Below are 18905 nucleotides of genomic sequence, written 5' to 3'. Positions count from 1 at the left end.
GTATGCGCAATGGACTAACCACTATATGAACAATATTCGAGTCTGACGAAAAGAATCTTTGGTATTGAATTTGAATCGGATTTATAAATACATCTACATATAGAACTTAGTCCCATCGCGAATCACCGTGCAGAGAAGAATTAATAGGAAGAGAGACAACGAGATTTCTGTTTCGAGTAAAAATATTGAGATAAACTGCCGAGGTTGATATCTCGGCGAATCGAGTTAAACGGCGAAATCTCAGTGACCCGATAGAAATGGAGAAACGCGCGAGAAGCCATCGGCTTCTTCTTCAAACAAACACACCGTGAAATGTTTTCGTTGGAGCTTGAGCCGAATAACATCGGGACGGTAGACTACCCGCGTTTGATTATTATAGCGCAGGAGAGGAAAACGGGCTCTGGGGGGAGACTGTCCAGATTGTTTCATCGAGCATGATCGAAACCGGTAATTGAAAAAGAAGCGTAAAAAGCTTCGGGATAAATAGAATCTGCCAGATTTCAATGGATCGTCTTTCTGAAACTCGCCGCGCGAAACTCGATTAAAGTTGGCGGGAACAGCTCGTTTATCGACTCTTTCTCATTCCCGTTTCCGTTCTCGTTTTCGTTCTCGTTCTCGTTCTCGTTCCCGTTCCAGTTCCTGTTCTCGTTCTCGTTCTCGTTCCCGTTCCCGTTCCCGTTCCCGTTCCCGTTCCAGTTCCAGTTCCAGTTCCAGTTCCAGTTCCAGTTCCAGTTCCCGTTCCCGTTCCCGTTCCCCTTCCCGTTCCCCTTCCCGTTCGCGTTCTCGTTCCCTGTTCCGCGCGATCGTTATTTGCCGTTTAAAACGAGGTCGGAAGCGCAGGTTTCCACGTAGTTACCGCAAAGTAGTCGAGAAAGGACGATCACCGGCCATGTCGCCGGAAGCGGGATGTACGCCGAAATTATTCCACGAAATAAGGAGCACCGCTGTAATTTGCCGCCTCGTTGCAAGGGCTTTATTGAATTTTTCTAACCGGCTCGCGCGACTCGTTGTTCGCATCATCAACTTCATCGAGACGCGCTAATGTCGTTCATTCGGCAAGTTTTGTAATATCTCACCCATAAGTCAGCGGGCAATTGTTTATTTTCGGACAAAACGACTTGACTGAATCTTATTGTTTATCCGTAAGGTATTTAATCCTGCAACTATTGTAATATACGCGCAAGTCTATGCTATGGAATTTCATATCTCTATTATGACATAAAGTTAGCAATTTACGTCATGCGCTCAAATTGCATAATGTCAAAAGTATGTACATTCTGTAACAGCAATGCTGCACAAAATATCTGACAATTTATGGACGAAAGATTATTACTAGAAATCTCACTGGAAGAGTGTATTATTAGAATGTGATATTATCAGAAATTGCACGGCCGGGATTAGATTTGGTCTAAAATTGGCGCACTCGAAGAGTTGATGATAATTGTACAACCGAAAGCGACGTATCGATCGACCGAATATTCGACGATCAATTTGACAAAAGCAAAGAGATATGCACATAGCCCGTGATGAGACGCGTGCTGTGAAGACGTCGCGTCGAAGGAACGTTGCTGAGAGAACAACGCGTTTCTCGTTGTTCGTAATTTGCCACGCGTAATATGCGAGTGTCTTTGCCGAACGCAAATAACGGGTTCTCGGAGGAAAGGTAGAGAAGAGTCAAGAACAAACAAACTTGGCGTTCTCGAGGAACGAGCAGTGGGCTGGTTTTCTCGCTTTTCCGCGAACACACGAGATAGGAAGACGAGTACGCGCCTATCGTCGCATCGCCGAAACCTCTGTAACGGACGTTCGCGTAAAAAAGGCAGACTGATTAACATGAAACTACTTTATTTACACACGCATCGCTATTAAACTTCTCTTTCCACCACCAGCAAATCGGTAGCGATGCGTATAGAAGATTGAGATTTGTCGAGCGATGTACTTCCAACTTTGCTAATCCTTGGACCTTCAAATTCTTATGACGCACTTTTGTTAAATCACGCTTAGAATATGTGTCCGTTATCTGACCGCCAAATCAGTTAAAATTCAATAAAAAAGAAAATGGTTCATTGACAGCGTGCAGTATAGTTTTCTTAGGTTCGCAGCATATAAATTGGAACAGAGTATGTTTGTTGCTGATCGTACTTACAGCACAAGTATGTAGTATCGGGGAAAAGGGCCTAAGAAACATCGAGTTAACCATAGACAATGTCGCCAGAGCCGAGGCGCTGTCGGGTCTATTAATGCGTCCTCGGTCTTTTCCAGTGCCTAGTTTCGTTAGAAAAGACCTACCTGACCCTGGCTACGAGCGTCTGCGGAACACGTGTGCGGTGGGCCTGACAAAGAACAGAAGAGATGCTACAACGGCCAGAAAGTTAGTTGAGAAGCGCAGTGTGAGTCGAGAGGTCACAGAGTGTGAATCGACTTACGACGATATTGTAGTCGGTCCTGTTGTTATTGAGTATCGCTTATTAAACTACACTAAACTCTAAATATAACATCATTACTTGTCCTTACTCTAAGAATCCATACGTTACTACAAGTATGATGTTGCTGAAATTGCGATCTCTCGAGCCAAGGAAAATCGCGGTAAATTCGTTTTTCCTTTCAAAAAGTGCTAATACCGTTATTCATTGCCCCCACTCCTACACTTGTTAAATCTCTATGCCTCCACGAGGTCGTTAGTTTCGCACGAACCTTCCCTCCACTTTGCTATCTATCATCATCGGTTAATTCTAGCATCGTGAATCGTATACGGAATACCGCGAACTCATACTACACTTGTTTCCATCTTTTTAGTACTAGCATCTGTGCCTTCAGAAATTCGGTTCGAAGAATTTTGTAACGCGCGCGACTCGTCCATCGTACGTGTGTGCTTGCGTTCTACAGATGTAAACATTTTGCACTTATACCTAATTTACGCTGGTAAAAAGCTACCTCCCTTTATTAACACGTTGGTCGCAAAAAGGGTTGCGATTGCAAATGATGCGAATAGCGACGAGAATGAATTTATTCGTTCGAAGCGTAGATACGGTGAAACCTCAACGACAGAGCTAAAATCTTTGAGTTGTAGTTTCGACTTTTCGAAAATTCAACCTGCAAAGACTTTGTACGGAACACGTTACATTTATCTTTTCAGAAAGTGTTCGTATCGGGTGTGTCTTCGTAGAATTCACTTTGCCCAACGTACGTAAATGCAAAAGTTAAAGACGCGAGAAACGATGGCAATTATGCATTAGACTGATGAGAAACGATTAGCTTCCTTGGCCCGAGGGAGAAGAAAAAGAAAAAGAAAGGAGAAGCATGCGCGTCCATTGTTAGTAAAAAAGGTCGGCAGTACTTACGTAGACAAGAAGCTAGAAAAAATGTTAAGAAATCAGCAATTTTAATTCAATTGCTTCGCGAGAAAGAATGTTAATATTACAAAATCGTCTATAATTATAGTTGATATGTAACTAATTATCACGAATAAATATTCCTGTTCATATTACAACATGTTGCCAACATTTTCTAAAGTATCGTATAATTTAACAACCAGATCTGTCTGACGCGGTGTTCGACATGTTAATAAAGATGATAATGTATATAAACGTTACAACACACAAAGTATAATGGAAATACATTCGAGAATAACATCGAAGCAACATCGACTCACGTGACAAATTTTGCAGCGAGATTCGTTCGTCGCCGCCTGATCGGTCACTTATCCACTAATTTATAGCTAACTATACCGATCAGCCGATCCAGTGAACACGGTTATTCGTTTACTTGCTTCTCGCGTTAGAGCAGAACACCGCGTGGGTCTCCGTAGCGAGTTGAGTTCGCGTTTCCAGCGAGTACGAGCGAGGCCTCGCACGATGCCCCAGAAGATCGATCGAGCGTGAATCTCGTGAAATTAACGAGAAGTGAATACGTCGAACGGACTGTGCTTGAGCCGAGCATGTATAGTTTATATTTAAGCGGAGAAAAGGTGTGAAGGGGAGGAGACAATAAGAGAAAAAATACGAAGCGATTGGTTCGCGTGGTGTATTCGAATTTTTCGCGAAGGTAATAAGGTTGCCGCGCTGATTGTTGCAGGTACAAGGACAACAGGGCTTATCCATGGCCAGGCGGGGAGAGCCATTTCATCCTGTATCCGGAGAGCGCGAACCAGACGATTTACGCGCAGAAGGTGAGAAGCTCCGACGCGGGACGGTATTCTTGTCAGGCGAGGAACGACACCACCATCCTCGAAGGAGATATCACGCTCGCCGTCCTCGGTTAGTACTTTCTCCGTGGTTTTGTCCACGTACACGTATTTTCACGGTTACGATCGAGAATGTCGCGACGCGTACACGTTTCCGCATTTTGTCGTCTTGCACGCCACTGTACTCGTCCGCGGAGAACGTTCAGCGAATGTTGTTCAAACGAGCTGAACGAACAATTTTCTACATTGTATTATACGTTATCGTACATTAATTGATAAATCGGCGCACGCGTCGTTCGCGCGAATAGACGAGTCTCGATTCCATTTGTTTCAGCTTCTGCAAAACCTGTTTATAACGTTTTCTTTCCACGATAACTGGAGAATCAAGGGTCGGTCGAAAGCGGATATGAGATAAGAGACAGAGACAGGGAAAGAAAAAGAGCTCGTCGAATCGAGAGTATCGTCCAGAGTGTATTATAGAAATCCGCAGAAGAAATTGAAATTTCGCGATGCGGAACAAGCGGAGCTGCGAAGCAAACGCACTCGATGCCTCGTCTTCATCGACAGCGACTCGAGGCGTTCTCGATATCATCCACCTCGATAATTCCAATATCGTCGCGGTATTATCACGCGACAATTACACCATTTTCCGTTTATTTCGCGGAGCGATGGCCGTGCTCCGAGTTGAGCACAAGAGTCGCTGCCAGAAAGCTTGCATCGTAGCAGGTATATACACCGTGTCGGATCGATACGGTCGGTGAAAATTGGCTTCGTCCTTGGTTATTTACGTTGTTCGACCGATCGCCTTTTCGTTCTCTTTCGCGGGCCACGATTCCCGGGATGATTTACGTTCGGCGAGAGAAGGCCGGCGCAGCGCGGCGCAGACCGATTGCTCGCGCTCACAGAAAACACAAAGTCGATATCTATGCGTCACACGCTTCGCGTAGATGGTAGTTCCAAGAGCCGCAAATCGATTCTTTTTCTCGGAAATTAAACCGCGTTCGGTGTGCAAGAGGCCGGGAGAGGAAGACGCGTGGGCGAGAATTTCTCGTCGAGAAAGCATGCCGCGGCGCGCCGGTGCTCCGACAGATAACTCCGGGGCAGAAGCACGCGTCGCACGTATCTGTATGCTGTGGATTCGAGGAAGCTCGATTAGAACGAATTTCCTCGCGATCGCACGGTGGCGTGCGTTCTCTTTCGGCCAGTGCGTCATTTGATCCTTTGAATTGTAGCGACGCGGCGCAATCTTTTAAACGCGGCTATTCGCATCGAGCCATGGAAACCCGCTTGGCCAATACTTTGTCCTCCAGCAGTACTGCTGAGAACGCTAAAAATACCTCACAGTTGCAAGTATGTACATATCAGCAAGTTCTATAGGACGCCTTCTCTCTCTAACGTGGCTATTTCAATGGAAATAGCAAGTGCATGTCACCTTAACACTTTGCCACGCCGGAATCACATGTTTCGCTCAGGACGTCACTGGAGTATTTTTATTATTCAAAGCATATAATGGCAAAATAATAATAAATCGATGATGTAAGACAACATTCTTCCCCGATGGACCGTTTATCTTATTGGTGGCTATCGCGTGACCACCGTGGCGCCTTGGTAACAGTTGACAGCGACATATTATAACAAGGCTTCGTTTATTTCAACAAACCATTCGCATTCGTTATTTCGTCGTAAGCAAAACGTCCAGAATATATTGTTGAAACGTGTAGAAGATATTAAGTAAATAGTATTTGCTCATTCTATATATAATAGTAAGGTGAAGAGACAAGCGTAACATTTTTATGATTTCGACGAAACATTCGGTTGAAATGATAGAGGTACAAAAAAAATAATGTTTGTGATAAACCAATGGTAGTGGTAGATTGCAGCAAAGGAAAATGTGCTGTAGATTTATCAGATCAAACGATAGCATATTCTATACCACATAGAAGAACCCTCAACTGGTATATAAAATTAGCTTTAGAGTTATTGTTAAATACATCAATTTCAAACGCGATGATACTCCATAAACAAGCAATAAAAACAAAAATCAATGTATCAGATTTTAGAATGCCACTCGCAATGCATCTTACACAGTGTCATTCCCCAGAACCGTCAAATATACTTATTCGACAAAGATTGCGACGCGAAATAGAGAAGAAAGAAGGGCAAGCGTACCAGGCGCGAAAATTTTGCAGAGAGTGCTATAAAAAAACGTTAAACAGTTAGGATCAAAAATTGCTAAGAATCGGACCAAAAAGCTGACCACCTATTAATCAGATTGTATTAATGAGCCACATTTATGTTTAATGTATTTTAACACAATGCACCGTTAGATGCAAGATTTGTTCTCATTTTTTTTATTGATGTTCTGATAAAGATATTTAATTGTCCAAATTTTTATTTCAAAGTATCTTCTATTTATCGGTTATATTCAAAATGCCATAACTGTCAATTTTCGTTCAATTTTTATAATTGTAAGAAGTTCAAGCGCTTCAGTCACCAGTGACCGACCACCGTGGCGTCACAGTAGAAATCGTGGCCGGTCATATGTGACCAACGTGGCAGTCAAAGTGTTAAGTCAAAATGGAATAATTTGCCGAGTCTGAGCAATTTGTAAGCAACTTTGAACTATCTAACGATCGTTTCGTTGCGTTTGTTCGCTACGCGGAATATATCCAGAATGGAAACGTCCGATAAAATTCTTAGTAAGTCGCGTCGCGTGTTCGTCGAAGGGAATATCGATGTTAAGCGATAGCGAAATGGAAGTGGCGTAATTAAACGATCGCGTGTCCCAATTCGTTGTCGAATTTCGTCGGGAAGAATTGCAGTTGAATTAGCCGGCGGCTGGGTATATGACGCTATAATCCTATCCACGTTTTCCACAGAAACCCTCGTTTCATTTTGCTCGATGTCCGCATGCCCGCTTATTCAGCGCTCTCGATCTCTTCGATTTTCATTAGAGATATCTGTCTCTGTCTCCGTGCGACAACCTTGTTTCCCTGCAATTTCTATCGCATCGGCTTCCGGTACAAAGTTCATTCGATGGCGGGGCATTATTCTTGGTCGCGTTGCAGTGAGCGAAACGAGCTTTTCCGGTTAAATCGTCGCTTGGACGGTAGACGTGCGGCGTTCGTTCGTGGAAAATGGAAGGCCGAATCGGTGAAACGAAGCGGAATGCAGACAAGAAAGGACAGCCGCCGAACCGAGTCCTTACTCGCCCTTGCGCCATCTCCCTTTGGTTACGTTCGCGATGGTTCGGCGGTCGCGTTCCGCCAGATTACAAACCATCTTCGAGATAGAACGCGACAAACATATCGTTCGACCATGCAAATCCCCAAAACCAGTCACTCAGGAGTACCAAGGTTACCGATTGACGGCATTTTCCATTTTATTCGGACGTGTTACCTGCATAAACGTCACAGTTCTATACGATCGAGTTCGATATATTGGTGTTAGTGTTGGTCATTAGGTGTTATTGACAAAATCCGCAATCACTTAGTTGCCAACCCAACACATCTACTTGTAATCAAATCGAATACCCAAGGTTCGCTATTGCATAAGGATCGAGTACTACTCGTAAGTAAGATGCAATGGCTCGTTCATTGCACATGCCAGGTATTCCATCTTCGCAAACTATTTGCTACTCGGAAAGTTCGAGTGGAAATAGCAATCGATTGGCGAGAACGAGAAATGCATTATCTTTTCGTAGAATTCTTAGAAAATAGCGGAGAGGCTGAGACCGCAGGGAGTACGGACGGTTAGCGGCGATGCGTAACGACGGTATCGTCGTGGGTTGCGCGACTCGAAAGCGGCCAAGTGGAAATTAATTTTCGAGCGAGTAACCCGTTGAAACTCGGCCCGTATAAATATGCATACGCGTTTAGCGTCGGCGGCGAGTCGACTGCGCCGGCGGAGAGACGCCGAGGGAGAGAATTACGAGCCAATACCTCAGAGCTAAGTGCACGGAATGGTTGTGCACCGCGTACATTAACTAAACGCGTATGATCTCGCAACAAGAGAGAGCAGGTTGCTCCGATGATGCTGCCAGTAGTGCCAGTAATGCAATTAGCCGATACAGCCTGCGCTATCTCTCCTGGCTATTTCCGAACGTCGACCGCCGTTCTACGCTCTCCCACGTCTCTCGTCTGACCTCTCCCGCCGAAGAAAATCCAACCAATACGTAAAGAAGGCAAACGAGAGTTTATCCCGGGAGAGGACCGCGAGAATACGCGCGTCTAGTTACTCTCTCGGGATGTCCTGCGCTCGAGCGAGCGCGCTAAAGCGGTCGACGAAAGAACGGCCCGGGAACGTACGACGACTCTCTTTTCTCTCGGTATACACTCTCGTTGCAAATCTCCGAGGGTCTCGTCCGTATTTACAGCGACGTAGCCCACGGGCAAGCCGACGAGGAAGCGCGATACCTTATCGGGCACTCGTGTGCATCCCGGAATGCATATGCATAGCCACGAACCGCGGATTATCCTCGCACCTGTGCTGCTTTTGTACGCTAAACGCGTCCGGGAGGTCGCGCGCCACCGGAAACTTGCACTCTACTCCCTTCCGTTTAAGCTTCGTCCAGCCAGTGCGAGTAGCGGCTCGCCGGGAAAGAAACTTTTCTAAAGAATCGAGGTCAGTCGAGCGACCGAGCGGATCGATTCCGTGCTATCAAACTACGCGCCGAAAGTAGTGCACGTGTTTGCATGCGTGTCGAGTACGTGAACAAGCGCGCTGGTCAAAGGCACTAATGTTTCGAAAGGGTTTGCGCGATTGCTAATGAAATGGGAACCGATGGAAAGGGGAAAAAGCGAGCCGCGGCGTTAAGAGTACGATCTATCGGAGTAGTTTCATAGGGTTTCAACAAAGTTCGTACATAGTCGTATGTGTAGGAAGACAAGAATATTAAGCTGCTACACTTTGGTCGAGCGCGGGGAACCGAGGCGCCTGATCGACTAGTCCGGTTATGGCAAAGGCCACCGAGCGTACGTCTGACCGGCCTAGCGAGGAGCTTGATCAATTAAGCGACGTAAGGACGAAAGACTGCGGGATGACGTGGACTCGGCGCGGTCGCGCGGTCGCTCGTTTCTCGATGGTATCGCCCTACCTTTGAGACGAAAGCGCGTGGAAGAACCGGTTCCGCCGATGGTTCGGCAATCGTGGCGATGCGGAAGTCTCCTGCGGAAAATGTTGCCAGGACGCGAAGTTTTCGCCACCTTCTTTCCGTAGACGTTACCAGCCCCGTTTCCAAGAGAAAGATTCACTCGTCCGGAACTGCGAACGCTGAACTTTCGTGGAAATCTATAATCTGGAAGCGAAAGAAACGATTTTCTTCGAGATTAATGGAAATCTCGAGACGTCGTCCTCGCCGAAGTAGACGAATCGCGCGACACCGGAGAGAGGAGAAAAATGACCGCGCTACCAGAGGCCACTGTCTTCTTCTCCTCCCTCGATCGTTCCCCCGAGCGTACAAGTTGCTCGGCGATATCGATCGAGTCCGCCGACTTCCACGTCCCTCGATTTCTCCTCCAACTTATAACGAAACAAGTAACGAAGACGAAGGAGAAATGGAGTGCGAAGGAGAAGCAGAGGCAGAGGCAAAAGTTTGAATAAAACTACCCACGCGCGATTCCGAGAAGCTCTGTTAAAGCCATGAAAGGAATTGCGCGTCCTTTCTTCGTCACGGTAACCGGAATTCTCGGAACTCTTTCTTCAACCTATCGCTGTTCGTGGCCTAGCCTTGGTATCGCGAGTCACCGGCCACCGTTCTTCGTTCCTACCTACGTCCAGGGCTACATCCTGCTTCGCGAGCATCGAGTATAATAGACGGAATAAAAAAAACAAGCCAAAGGAACGCGGATCCGATTGGTTATTTCTGACAGATCTAACCATACCGCGAAACCATTACACGCCAACTATAGACAAGGCGATGGGTCGAAAAAAGCAATCGATCGACGATTATTGATCCACGCGGAGTAACGCCGACGCAACGTTCGTTGGGATGAAATCGTCGACGCTCGACGGACGTCGGCGCACCGTGCCTCGAGCTCAGGTAACGATAGAACCGATCGACGAACGGACGTGACAATAAAATGTCGTGTTCCGAAAGATTTCCAACTCGAGACGCTCCTTCGCGCATTTCGCTGCTCATCTCCGAGAAAAATAAAAGAATGTCGAGGACGTTAAGCGATACGAGGAAACGGCAAATGCGAATGTCAAGAGGAAGAAGAGCGTGAGAAGCGGCTTTTCCCGCGCGGCTGAAAAGTCTCTTCGCAGTCGATCGCGGGTTTGTCCGGCTTTTTCGGTCAACGCTTTCGCGGCCGGCGATTCTTCCGTCTTTTACGATCGGTCGCGTAAACGCGTACGACCACACACGCGTTTCGATATATCGTGGCAAAACCTCCTTTTTCTCCCACTTCGTCTTCTCTTCGTTCTTTCGCGAGAACTTTCTCCGCGAGAATAAAACGCGTTCCGGAATCCCAAAGTGGAATCACCTAGATAGTCGCGTTTTGTTGCTCGGTTCCATGCAAGCGTATCCTTGATCGATAAATTTTATAGCAGCGGTATTCAGTGTGTTTGAACATGAATTTCTCACGTCCTGACGAACGGCTGGGGAGAACGAAACGATGAAAGCGTCCTTAACCGTTTGAGTCGCTGGGGTCTTTGAAAAAACAGAGTGGAAAGATCCCGAACAGCGCGATAGCGTTCGTCATATTTGTTATTTTTATGAAATACGTCTATATTATTATATATGCGTGCCATTAGTTTATAAATATTTCAAGTGTTGTTCGATAAAAATTACTGAGAAGATAACGATGAAGTACAAAATACCGTCAATCGTTCGTAACGTTCAAATGTACTGGGTCTTTTCGACATAAAATTTAAACAGCGCGACCGCTCTGCATGGGACTGAAACGGTTAAGACGATGCTGTTGGCGAACATTCGTGAAACGATTCCGAAAGCGTACAGCCGTGGAACGCGTATCCGACGATGAATCGCAGCCCATCCTGACCAACCGCAAACCTTAGATATAGATAGGCGTAGGCATATGCACGTCGTGGCACGTGAGCCACACGTGCATCGAGACACGTTCTCTCGTATCGACTGTGGCCGTGCTTCGTGTCAAGGAACAGGCTGGTATTTCTTTCCGAAGCTGTTCAAGTATGAGGCCGATGGTATTGTTGCCGGTTATCGTCGAGCGTTGTCTCGCGTACAATCGCAAACGCAACCGGGAATACACGTCGAGCTGTCATTCTTTCCTCGCTGAGATGTCGCGCAATGTGCGTTAAATTTGGACGTCGGGTCGCGTCGCTGCGAGAGAAGACGGGCCGATCGATCGGTTGTTTCCAGGCTGCGTTGCACAGATCGTGATGCAAGATCTGTAGATGACGCGCATTTGTCAGTGGATAGATCACGTGGTTTAACGCAGTTCCATCGGGCAACCTATGTACGCATAAGATGTATGTATCGCGGTACGTGACGCGTCTCAACACAAGCTCATACGCACGTGTTCGAATTTGTCCTCCCATCCAACCGTATATCCTGAATATTACGTGTGCACGTGGCCGCGTAATACGCGACGAGAGTTCTTGCGTGATCCGACGTCTCCTCGACGCGCGTCTCGACCAACGACTCGGCGGCTGCACTGCTCAAAGGCACCGGTGACTATTCGAGAAATTTCTCCTACCTACCTACGTCATGGGATGAAATAGTAGCCTGAAATATAGAATCTTAGGTTCGGAAAATTTGCGTTAGAAAGAACCAGGTCCTCGTATATTATATCGACAGATATGTTTATCGTCCAACGGTTCTTACTAACATTAAGATCCATGCATCTGGAAGGCGTCAGGCGTCTTGCATTTTCACCTCGACCTCGTTCCTCTCGCTTTAGACACGTTGACGTCGCCACCAAGATTGTTTAACCCTTTGTACTCGAGAGGCTACTTTCCGTCACCACAACGTTCCGCGTGGCAACTCGAGAGGAGAATGAGAGGCGATAATCCCTGTTTATGCTAAATTTCGACCTCTCCGATCGACGAGAGCGCAGTATTGGTTGGTAAATAGATTCCTTAGCTCTTTATATCGTTTGTTATGGAGTGTGAGGTATTACACTTTCAAATGGAGATGAAATATTTATGCACAAATTCTTCCGAATCTATGGTTTTGCCAACGTCTGCGACGTTAGTTCAGATTCGGCGGTCGTGGCACAAGTATTACAGTTTCGTAAATTTAGAAGCTCTAAAGAAATGGATTTGGAGATTTGTTTAATTAATTCATACATTCTGTATAAAAGCAAAAAAACTTAACCACCACTTAACCACCTGCGATTTATAAAAACTTTAGTAGACCGGATGAGAGGAGATATTCGACAACCGCGAGATCGAGCTTCCACGCCGACTGCTAATTATGATGAAATTCGGTTAAATGGAAAGCTGCGTGTAATTTTAACAGGAACAAAAAAGTATTGTAAGGTGTGTTCTTACCGAAACAAAGCAGGAGAAAGACACGAAGCAACTTATTATTGCGATACTTGTGCCACCAAGCTTGGCAGATGTTTTATAAATTATCATAAAAAGAAATACAAAAGAAATATTAAAAAATTAAATGTTCGAAGATGTACATATATATGGATTATTAAAATGTAATGTGTTTTAGGTTAATTTTTGTATAAAATCATTGTATGTTACCTACAAAACACTCGTCACAGACGCGCAAAGTCACCTCGAGTTGTTGCTACGCCCGACCGAAAAGGCCGTCGAGTGCAAAAGGTTACCGAGCTAAAGAGTTCACCGATATGTTCAATTTTTCTGATTCAGTGTTTCATTTTAAATGTTTATATTATACATACTTGTAACATATATGCAAGTCGTGCCTCTAACCCAATTTTCTCAGCTATGTATACTTAAAGGGCCCGTTGACGATAAATAAATAAATAAATAATAATAATACATATTAGATAATGCTATTCGGAGTAATACCGACGGCGGCTGAGGAGGCGGCGAAGACAGAGAAGGTGCGTGGAAATCCTATTCGACCCGCCGTTCTAGACACGAGTTTCTTACCGCGGAAAGACAAAGCGGAGGTATTCGCCGGAGGTGTTCCGATTAATCTTTCAACCCGCGATCGATTGCTCCTCGACGCGGACGCACCGTATATCCGGGCATCGTCGATCGTTTAAGAGCCATTTAAACGTAAAGTATGGCACGAAAAATAGACGCGAGGCGGAACGCGTTTCGCTGTTAGAAACGGCGTGACAATTTCGTAACTACCGATGTCGTAACTTTGGCAATCGACGTATATCCTATGAAAGCGTGTGGCACTCGGATAAAATCGGCTCCTAACGCCGGAACACACGCGTCCGGTCGGTTTTGTTTTCTTCCTCCCTGCTCGCCCTCTCCCCCGAATCGAGCTTCCAATTCGTCGAACGAAGAAAATCGATGGCACGTTCCTTTGTCCGGTCGCGTCCACCCACTCTCGGCATTCGTTTCGAGTAATCGGTTCCGTACTTACTCACGGCAGCGTTTATAAAGCTCGGTGCTCGACTCGTAGCCGCTATTCGTCGCGCTGGATGTCGCGTTTGCGAAAGAGGATGCTGACAACGAGCGAGATAGCCGGACCGGTTAAAGCGGTCCTCTGTTCGAGAAACGAGCGACCCATCCCGGTACGGATGACGGTTTAACAAAGCTCTTGGCCGTCGCTTTGTCTCCGTTCCGAGAGAGAACTTCACCGTATGGTGGACCGTATGCGTGGATAATTATTTGCGGAATTCCGCGAGGAAAATGAAATTTCATAATTATTCCCGGAAATGCGGCTGGTGACGGTCTTTAGAGTTGGTGCGGCCAAGCACGGGAGATGGATCGTCACGGAAATGAAAATCGCTTTAATAACGCCATTTTCGCCTAACTATAATCCACCGTTACGAACTGTTTGCGTTTTCGCCGTGTACTTTTCGTTCCGATCTTCGTCGATGCGTCGACGCGCGCCCTCGCCATTTACCGACCGGATAAAACGTCGATCGAGCGATTCCGTTAAACGGAACAGACGCCGCAGGTGGAAACGTCGGATCACGAGGAAAGTTGCGTTAATCTCGTTGGCGCTCGAGGCACGCGCGTTCGAAAGCTTCTTCCGCTTGGAAATCGAGCATCCGTCGAGGCACCGCTACGGAGTTTCGGCTTTGAGCTGCGCAGCGAAACTCGCGTTTCCAACCGAGTTTTGGTTTACCGGGTTGGGAGTTGCGGTGGCTTAAGCGAAATTCGGGAGTAAATCGGGAAATTAAATCGTAAATTACGAAATACGTACTTCGATTACGTTCTTGGATTTTCGTGGTTTTGGCCCTCGAGAACCTGCAACGTGAAAACTTGGACGCTAGAGCGATTTCACGAGCTCGATATATCGCCGCAGACACGCTACCGTAACGAACTCGAAAAGTTCCCGACTGCCACCGCGCAGAAGAAAACTCGGCGAACGATGCGATGCGGGGGCTCTTCGGAAACTTGCCGCGTTTAACGGACGAACAAAACGAGTCTCTCGCTTTGTCAATTTTCGAACACGACGTTTTTCCTAGCGTTCCGAAACTCAGACGAACTCTCGCGCATATGGAAGTTGCGCTGTTCGATAACGAAACGGAACGAGGCTCCCGGACGTAGACTCGAATCTCGGCAGGTAGCTAGAGGGTGCAACGTAAATGGATATTTCAGTGAGTTTAAGTAAATATCGGTCGTCAGATTCAGGGTTAAAATTCGTTTAAGGCTACGGTTACATGGCACGCGTATTTGGACGATGCGTAGTTCGTCGTCGGATCGAACGCTTTAAAATAAAAAATTTGGTTCTACCGTTCGCATATTGGACGTCCTATGTCGTTCGTATACGCAGCTCGTTTAAATCGTTCGACCTTTGTCGTTCGATTTTCATCGTTCGATTTGCAACTGAGGTGTCCTTCGATCCTTCGAACGAACGACGATTTTTTGCTAAGTGTTTCTTTAGTCCTATCTGCGTGGAACATAAAGAAAAGATGCGGGATTTATCCGGAAATGCTCTCGGATTTTTCTGGTCGATTCATCAGATCTTGAAACAAAGTAGAGATACGATATTCTCTATTTTTCTCTTTTAAAGAAAGCATTTTCTTCTCTCGTGTCAATCTATTATTTGTTGGCGCGGTTTTTAATAAAGGATTGTCCAAGAAATAGGAAGAATATGTTGAATGATCGGTATCCACGTATCTTGCAAGGATACGTGCAGATATAATATTTTTCATTTTAACAAAGTAGATTCAAGGTACGCTTGTTTCAACCCGTTGTACACCGTATTCTTAATTGTGCCAATTGCTACGTTGACTGCCTGCACTTTTTTGCCACAAATAGCTCTCTTTGTTGAATTACCTTGTGTACAGATGGTGGTTTGATATCGCTTTTGTACTTTTATGTTATGTTCATATGATCGCTACGTTGTGTATATCGTAGTCGAACTGTGACCCATTATAATAAATAATATTTTAATAAATTTACTTTTCCGCATATTGCACCTTTGTACCAAAGGGTTTAACCCTTATTATTTACGTCAATAATAACGTGTATTAATAATAATAATAATAATAATATTATTATTATTAAATGACATTATTTGATTTGTGCCCTTTGCGAGCTATTCGTGGACTTGCTGTGTCGGCCACTTTCCTTTAATGATCATTATTTGCAAGTTGTTTCAATAGGAAACGAGGCTGTAAAAGCATTATTCTTAGATCTAATTTCTCGTTTGAAGAATCCTTAAACTCTGCTAAAGTTGTACGTCTCGTTGGTGTTACCCCATGTAGAATATGCCTCTTGGCGTCATTACCACCTAATGACAAAATCCGCAATCACTTAATTGCCAACCCAATAGTAATAAGAAATGTAAATCTAGTAGAAAGAAAGAATTAAAGAAGGTGGGTTCTTACGAAACCCCAGCTACAAATATCCTCTTGCAAATGATGATCGTGATTGTGTCCCAATTACGACTACTTTCGATATAAAATCTTCGAAGCAGCGTAAGACTATTAGTGAACTTTTCCTCCTTCGCAATATTATAAATAATAAAATCGATAGCTCGCGTTTGTAAGACTTGGCCAACTTTAACGTGCCCATATTTTATGCGCCAGTTTTTAAGCCGAAATTCGGTCACACTAACAAGTTTGTGACTAGCAAGTACGTGGCTCGAGTAGACTTATTCTTCGATCTTCTACTATGATGGAAGAAAATCCCATTAAACATACGAGTAGCTTAAAGTTATCATCCTAAGCAATTGTACTTACTTGTCTGTGTGTATTTTTGTTTAAACTTTGTATAGCAGCATACTTGGTATTGTTTCCTTTTTTCCGTCGATATTATTTTAAATAAATGTACGAGTAAGTAAAATTAAATTAATTATTAAATCCACGTCTATCTCGTAAAATACAGAAATGGTACGTAACCCTAATCCAAATTCCAATCCAATTTTTTACCACATACAGATGCAGATTGGCCGCGCGACACGTGTCTGCGGACAATCGTCTGTCAGCGCGGATTCGGCTTAAGACGTTGAACGAAAAACACGGTAACGGCGAAAATTCCTCGTATCCGCGAGGCAGTTGGTTTCTAAATATTTTTTGCGATATAATCGATCGGGTTGCTTTTTTCAGGGGAAAAGTCTGGCGGATATACCGGGAAACCATTGCCAACGTACAGGCCGGCCTCGCAATTGGTTCCCCTGGGAGGAGCGGCGAGATTATTTTGCGAGGCATACCTGGGAAAGGTCGAGCTTCCGGACGCGAAAAATTCGGTAACCTGGTCGAAGAGCGACAGCAACGTCACGTTACCGAGTCACGGCAGGATCGCCCAGCATAGCGTGTCCAGGTGAGTCCGTTTCCGATTCGTCCCTTTGAGACCTCGCGTCCACTTATCGCGTATTCTACAGGAAGGTTTCCATCTAAACGTCTCTCGCACACCATGTCACGACCATACGACGTTGTTAATCGATTCGTGTGCGCATTCCGTGGAAACGATGCCGAACGTTAAGACGGACGCTACGAATAATCGCGACATGTACCTGGTCAACCTCGGTCAATGAAGTGGGAGCTCGTTGGACGAACAGTACGCTCCTGGCTATAAGTCAGCGGACAGTTTCTCATGCTCGGCAAAATGATTATTTGAAAATAGACACGATTTTCTGGATTAATTTTATTCTTTACCTACGAGTGAGATATTCGATCGAATTAAAACACGCATGACTTTGTACCTTAAAATAATCTATTATACAAGGTGGGCCTCGCTTTGCTGATTGTACATCTAAAAACGTTCGTACAAATATAATATGTTCTGCCTGTCTTCGTTTATGAGATATAACAAATTTTGTAGATGCAACACCTATCGAAAATGTTGAAACGAGTTCGTTAACAAATTCGGGAAACACCAAGAACCGTGGAAAGTGTAGCCGCATACGTGATAAGCCATCTACAGACTTGCCTTGAAAATATTCTGCGAAGGTAATTAGGTAACGCAAGATCGAAACAGAAAATTCGTTAGATGTCATAAACGAAGACAGATAGAACGTACGTTTACGTGAACGTTTTTTACCGTTTTTAAGTGCGTGGTTCGCATTCGAAATGGATCTCAGTGTTCCTTTACAAAGCTGTCTATATATTACGAAATAGAGTATAGCATTTACGCGAATGTGTAGAAATTACGTAATATCAAAAGTATGGTACGTTCTAAGAAATATTTTGTCGAAAGTAGGCAAACTGTCGGCGACTTATGTACACTAGGCGTATGTATTGGGTTGTCCGAAAAGTTTCTTTCGTTTTATAAGGAAATAATAGACGCACAATGTTTTTTGTTTTATATTAGTTTATTGAATTATGCATGAACATAATAATAGAAATAGGACGAAATGGAGCACATCTAATTCAATAAAATAATATAAAAGAGGAATTGTTTTTCGTCTATTATCACCTTATGAAACGAAAGAAACTTTTCGGACAAGCTAATAGTTTGCGTGGACGGCGCGTTGCTGCCAAATTTGGCTGGTTTCGTACGGGCCACGACGAGCGGCTTCCATCGAAATCGAAAGGTCGATCGATAAGGGTTGGAGCGCGTTCGATGGACAAGAGCGCTTGATATCAAACTGTTAATTAAGCGGCACTTGCAGGGGAGTATCGGAATTTGGCTTTGATCCGAGGCGAATATCCTGCTTGCAGGAAGCACGCTCGCCGCCTGAATCGCGTACGCTCCAGGATCGGTTAATAGAAGCGTGGCTAACGAGAGATACGTAATGAAATACCCGTGGTCATTATCGCCGGAAATACGGATTTCCCGCTTCCTCTTTACTGATTGCAAAAGGAGGGGTCAGAGGTTGCACGGAGAACTTCACCGCACTGAAGAACGGTCGATCGAATCGCATCTGGGTTACGTTTCAGGATTTAAAACGTGCATCACTCGGTCGAATAATGTTCCGTAACACGACCCAGTCATTACACGCTCGTCCATTTCATCATCCACAATAACCTTTTGAGAATAGAAATTTTCTTTTTTGCCAGTTTTATTTCTCTGTCTACGCTTTTCATAACACATTCGCTCGGGCCAGCAATAATCTCCAAAGAGTCGTTACTGCCTTGTCGAGAATTAATCTTTATTTCCACTAAATGGGGATGGTTAGTTCTCATCTTGTCTACCAGTTTTTCCTATCAATTAACAGCGGTGACTGCTGCCCTTGCTCCTTTACCGA

General features: G+C 45.0%; 1 protein-coding gene across 1 annotated transcript in view; it reads left to right on the top strand.

The window, feature by feature from the left end:
* LOC117160950 (interleukin-1 receptor accessory protein-like 1-B) overlaps positions 1-18905 on the top strand; it is a 134957-nt gene that overhangs the window by 82254 nt on the left and 33798 nt on the right. The window contains exons 2-3 of the mRNA XM_033342074.2: positions 4075-4256; positions 16825-17038. Of these exons, the coding sequence (XP_033197965.1) occupies positions 4075-4256; positions 16825-17038 (396 nt within the window). The remainder of the gene's footprint in view (positions 1-4074; positions 4257-16824; positions 17039-18905) is intronic.

This window comes from Bombus vancouverensis, chromosome 4 (assembly GCF_051014615.1).
Source record: "Bombus vancouverensis nearcticus chromosome 4, iyBomVanc1_principal, whole genome shotgun sequence".
Classification (NCBI taxonomy): domain Eukaryota; kingdom Metazoa; phylum Arthropoda; class Insecta; order Hymenoptera; family Apidae; genus Bombus; species Bombus vancouverensis.
This window is presented reverse-complemented; position numbering and strand designations above follow the sequence as displayed.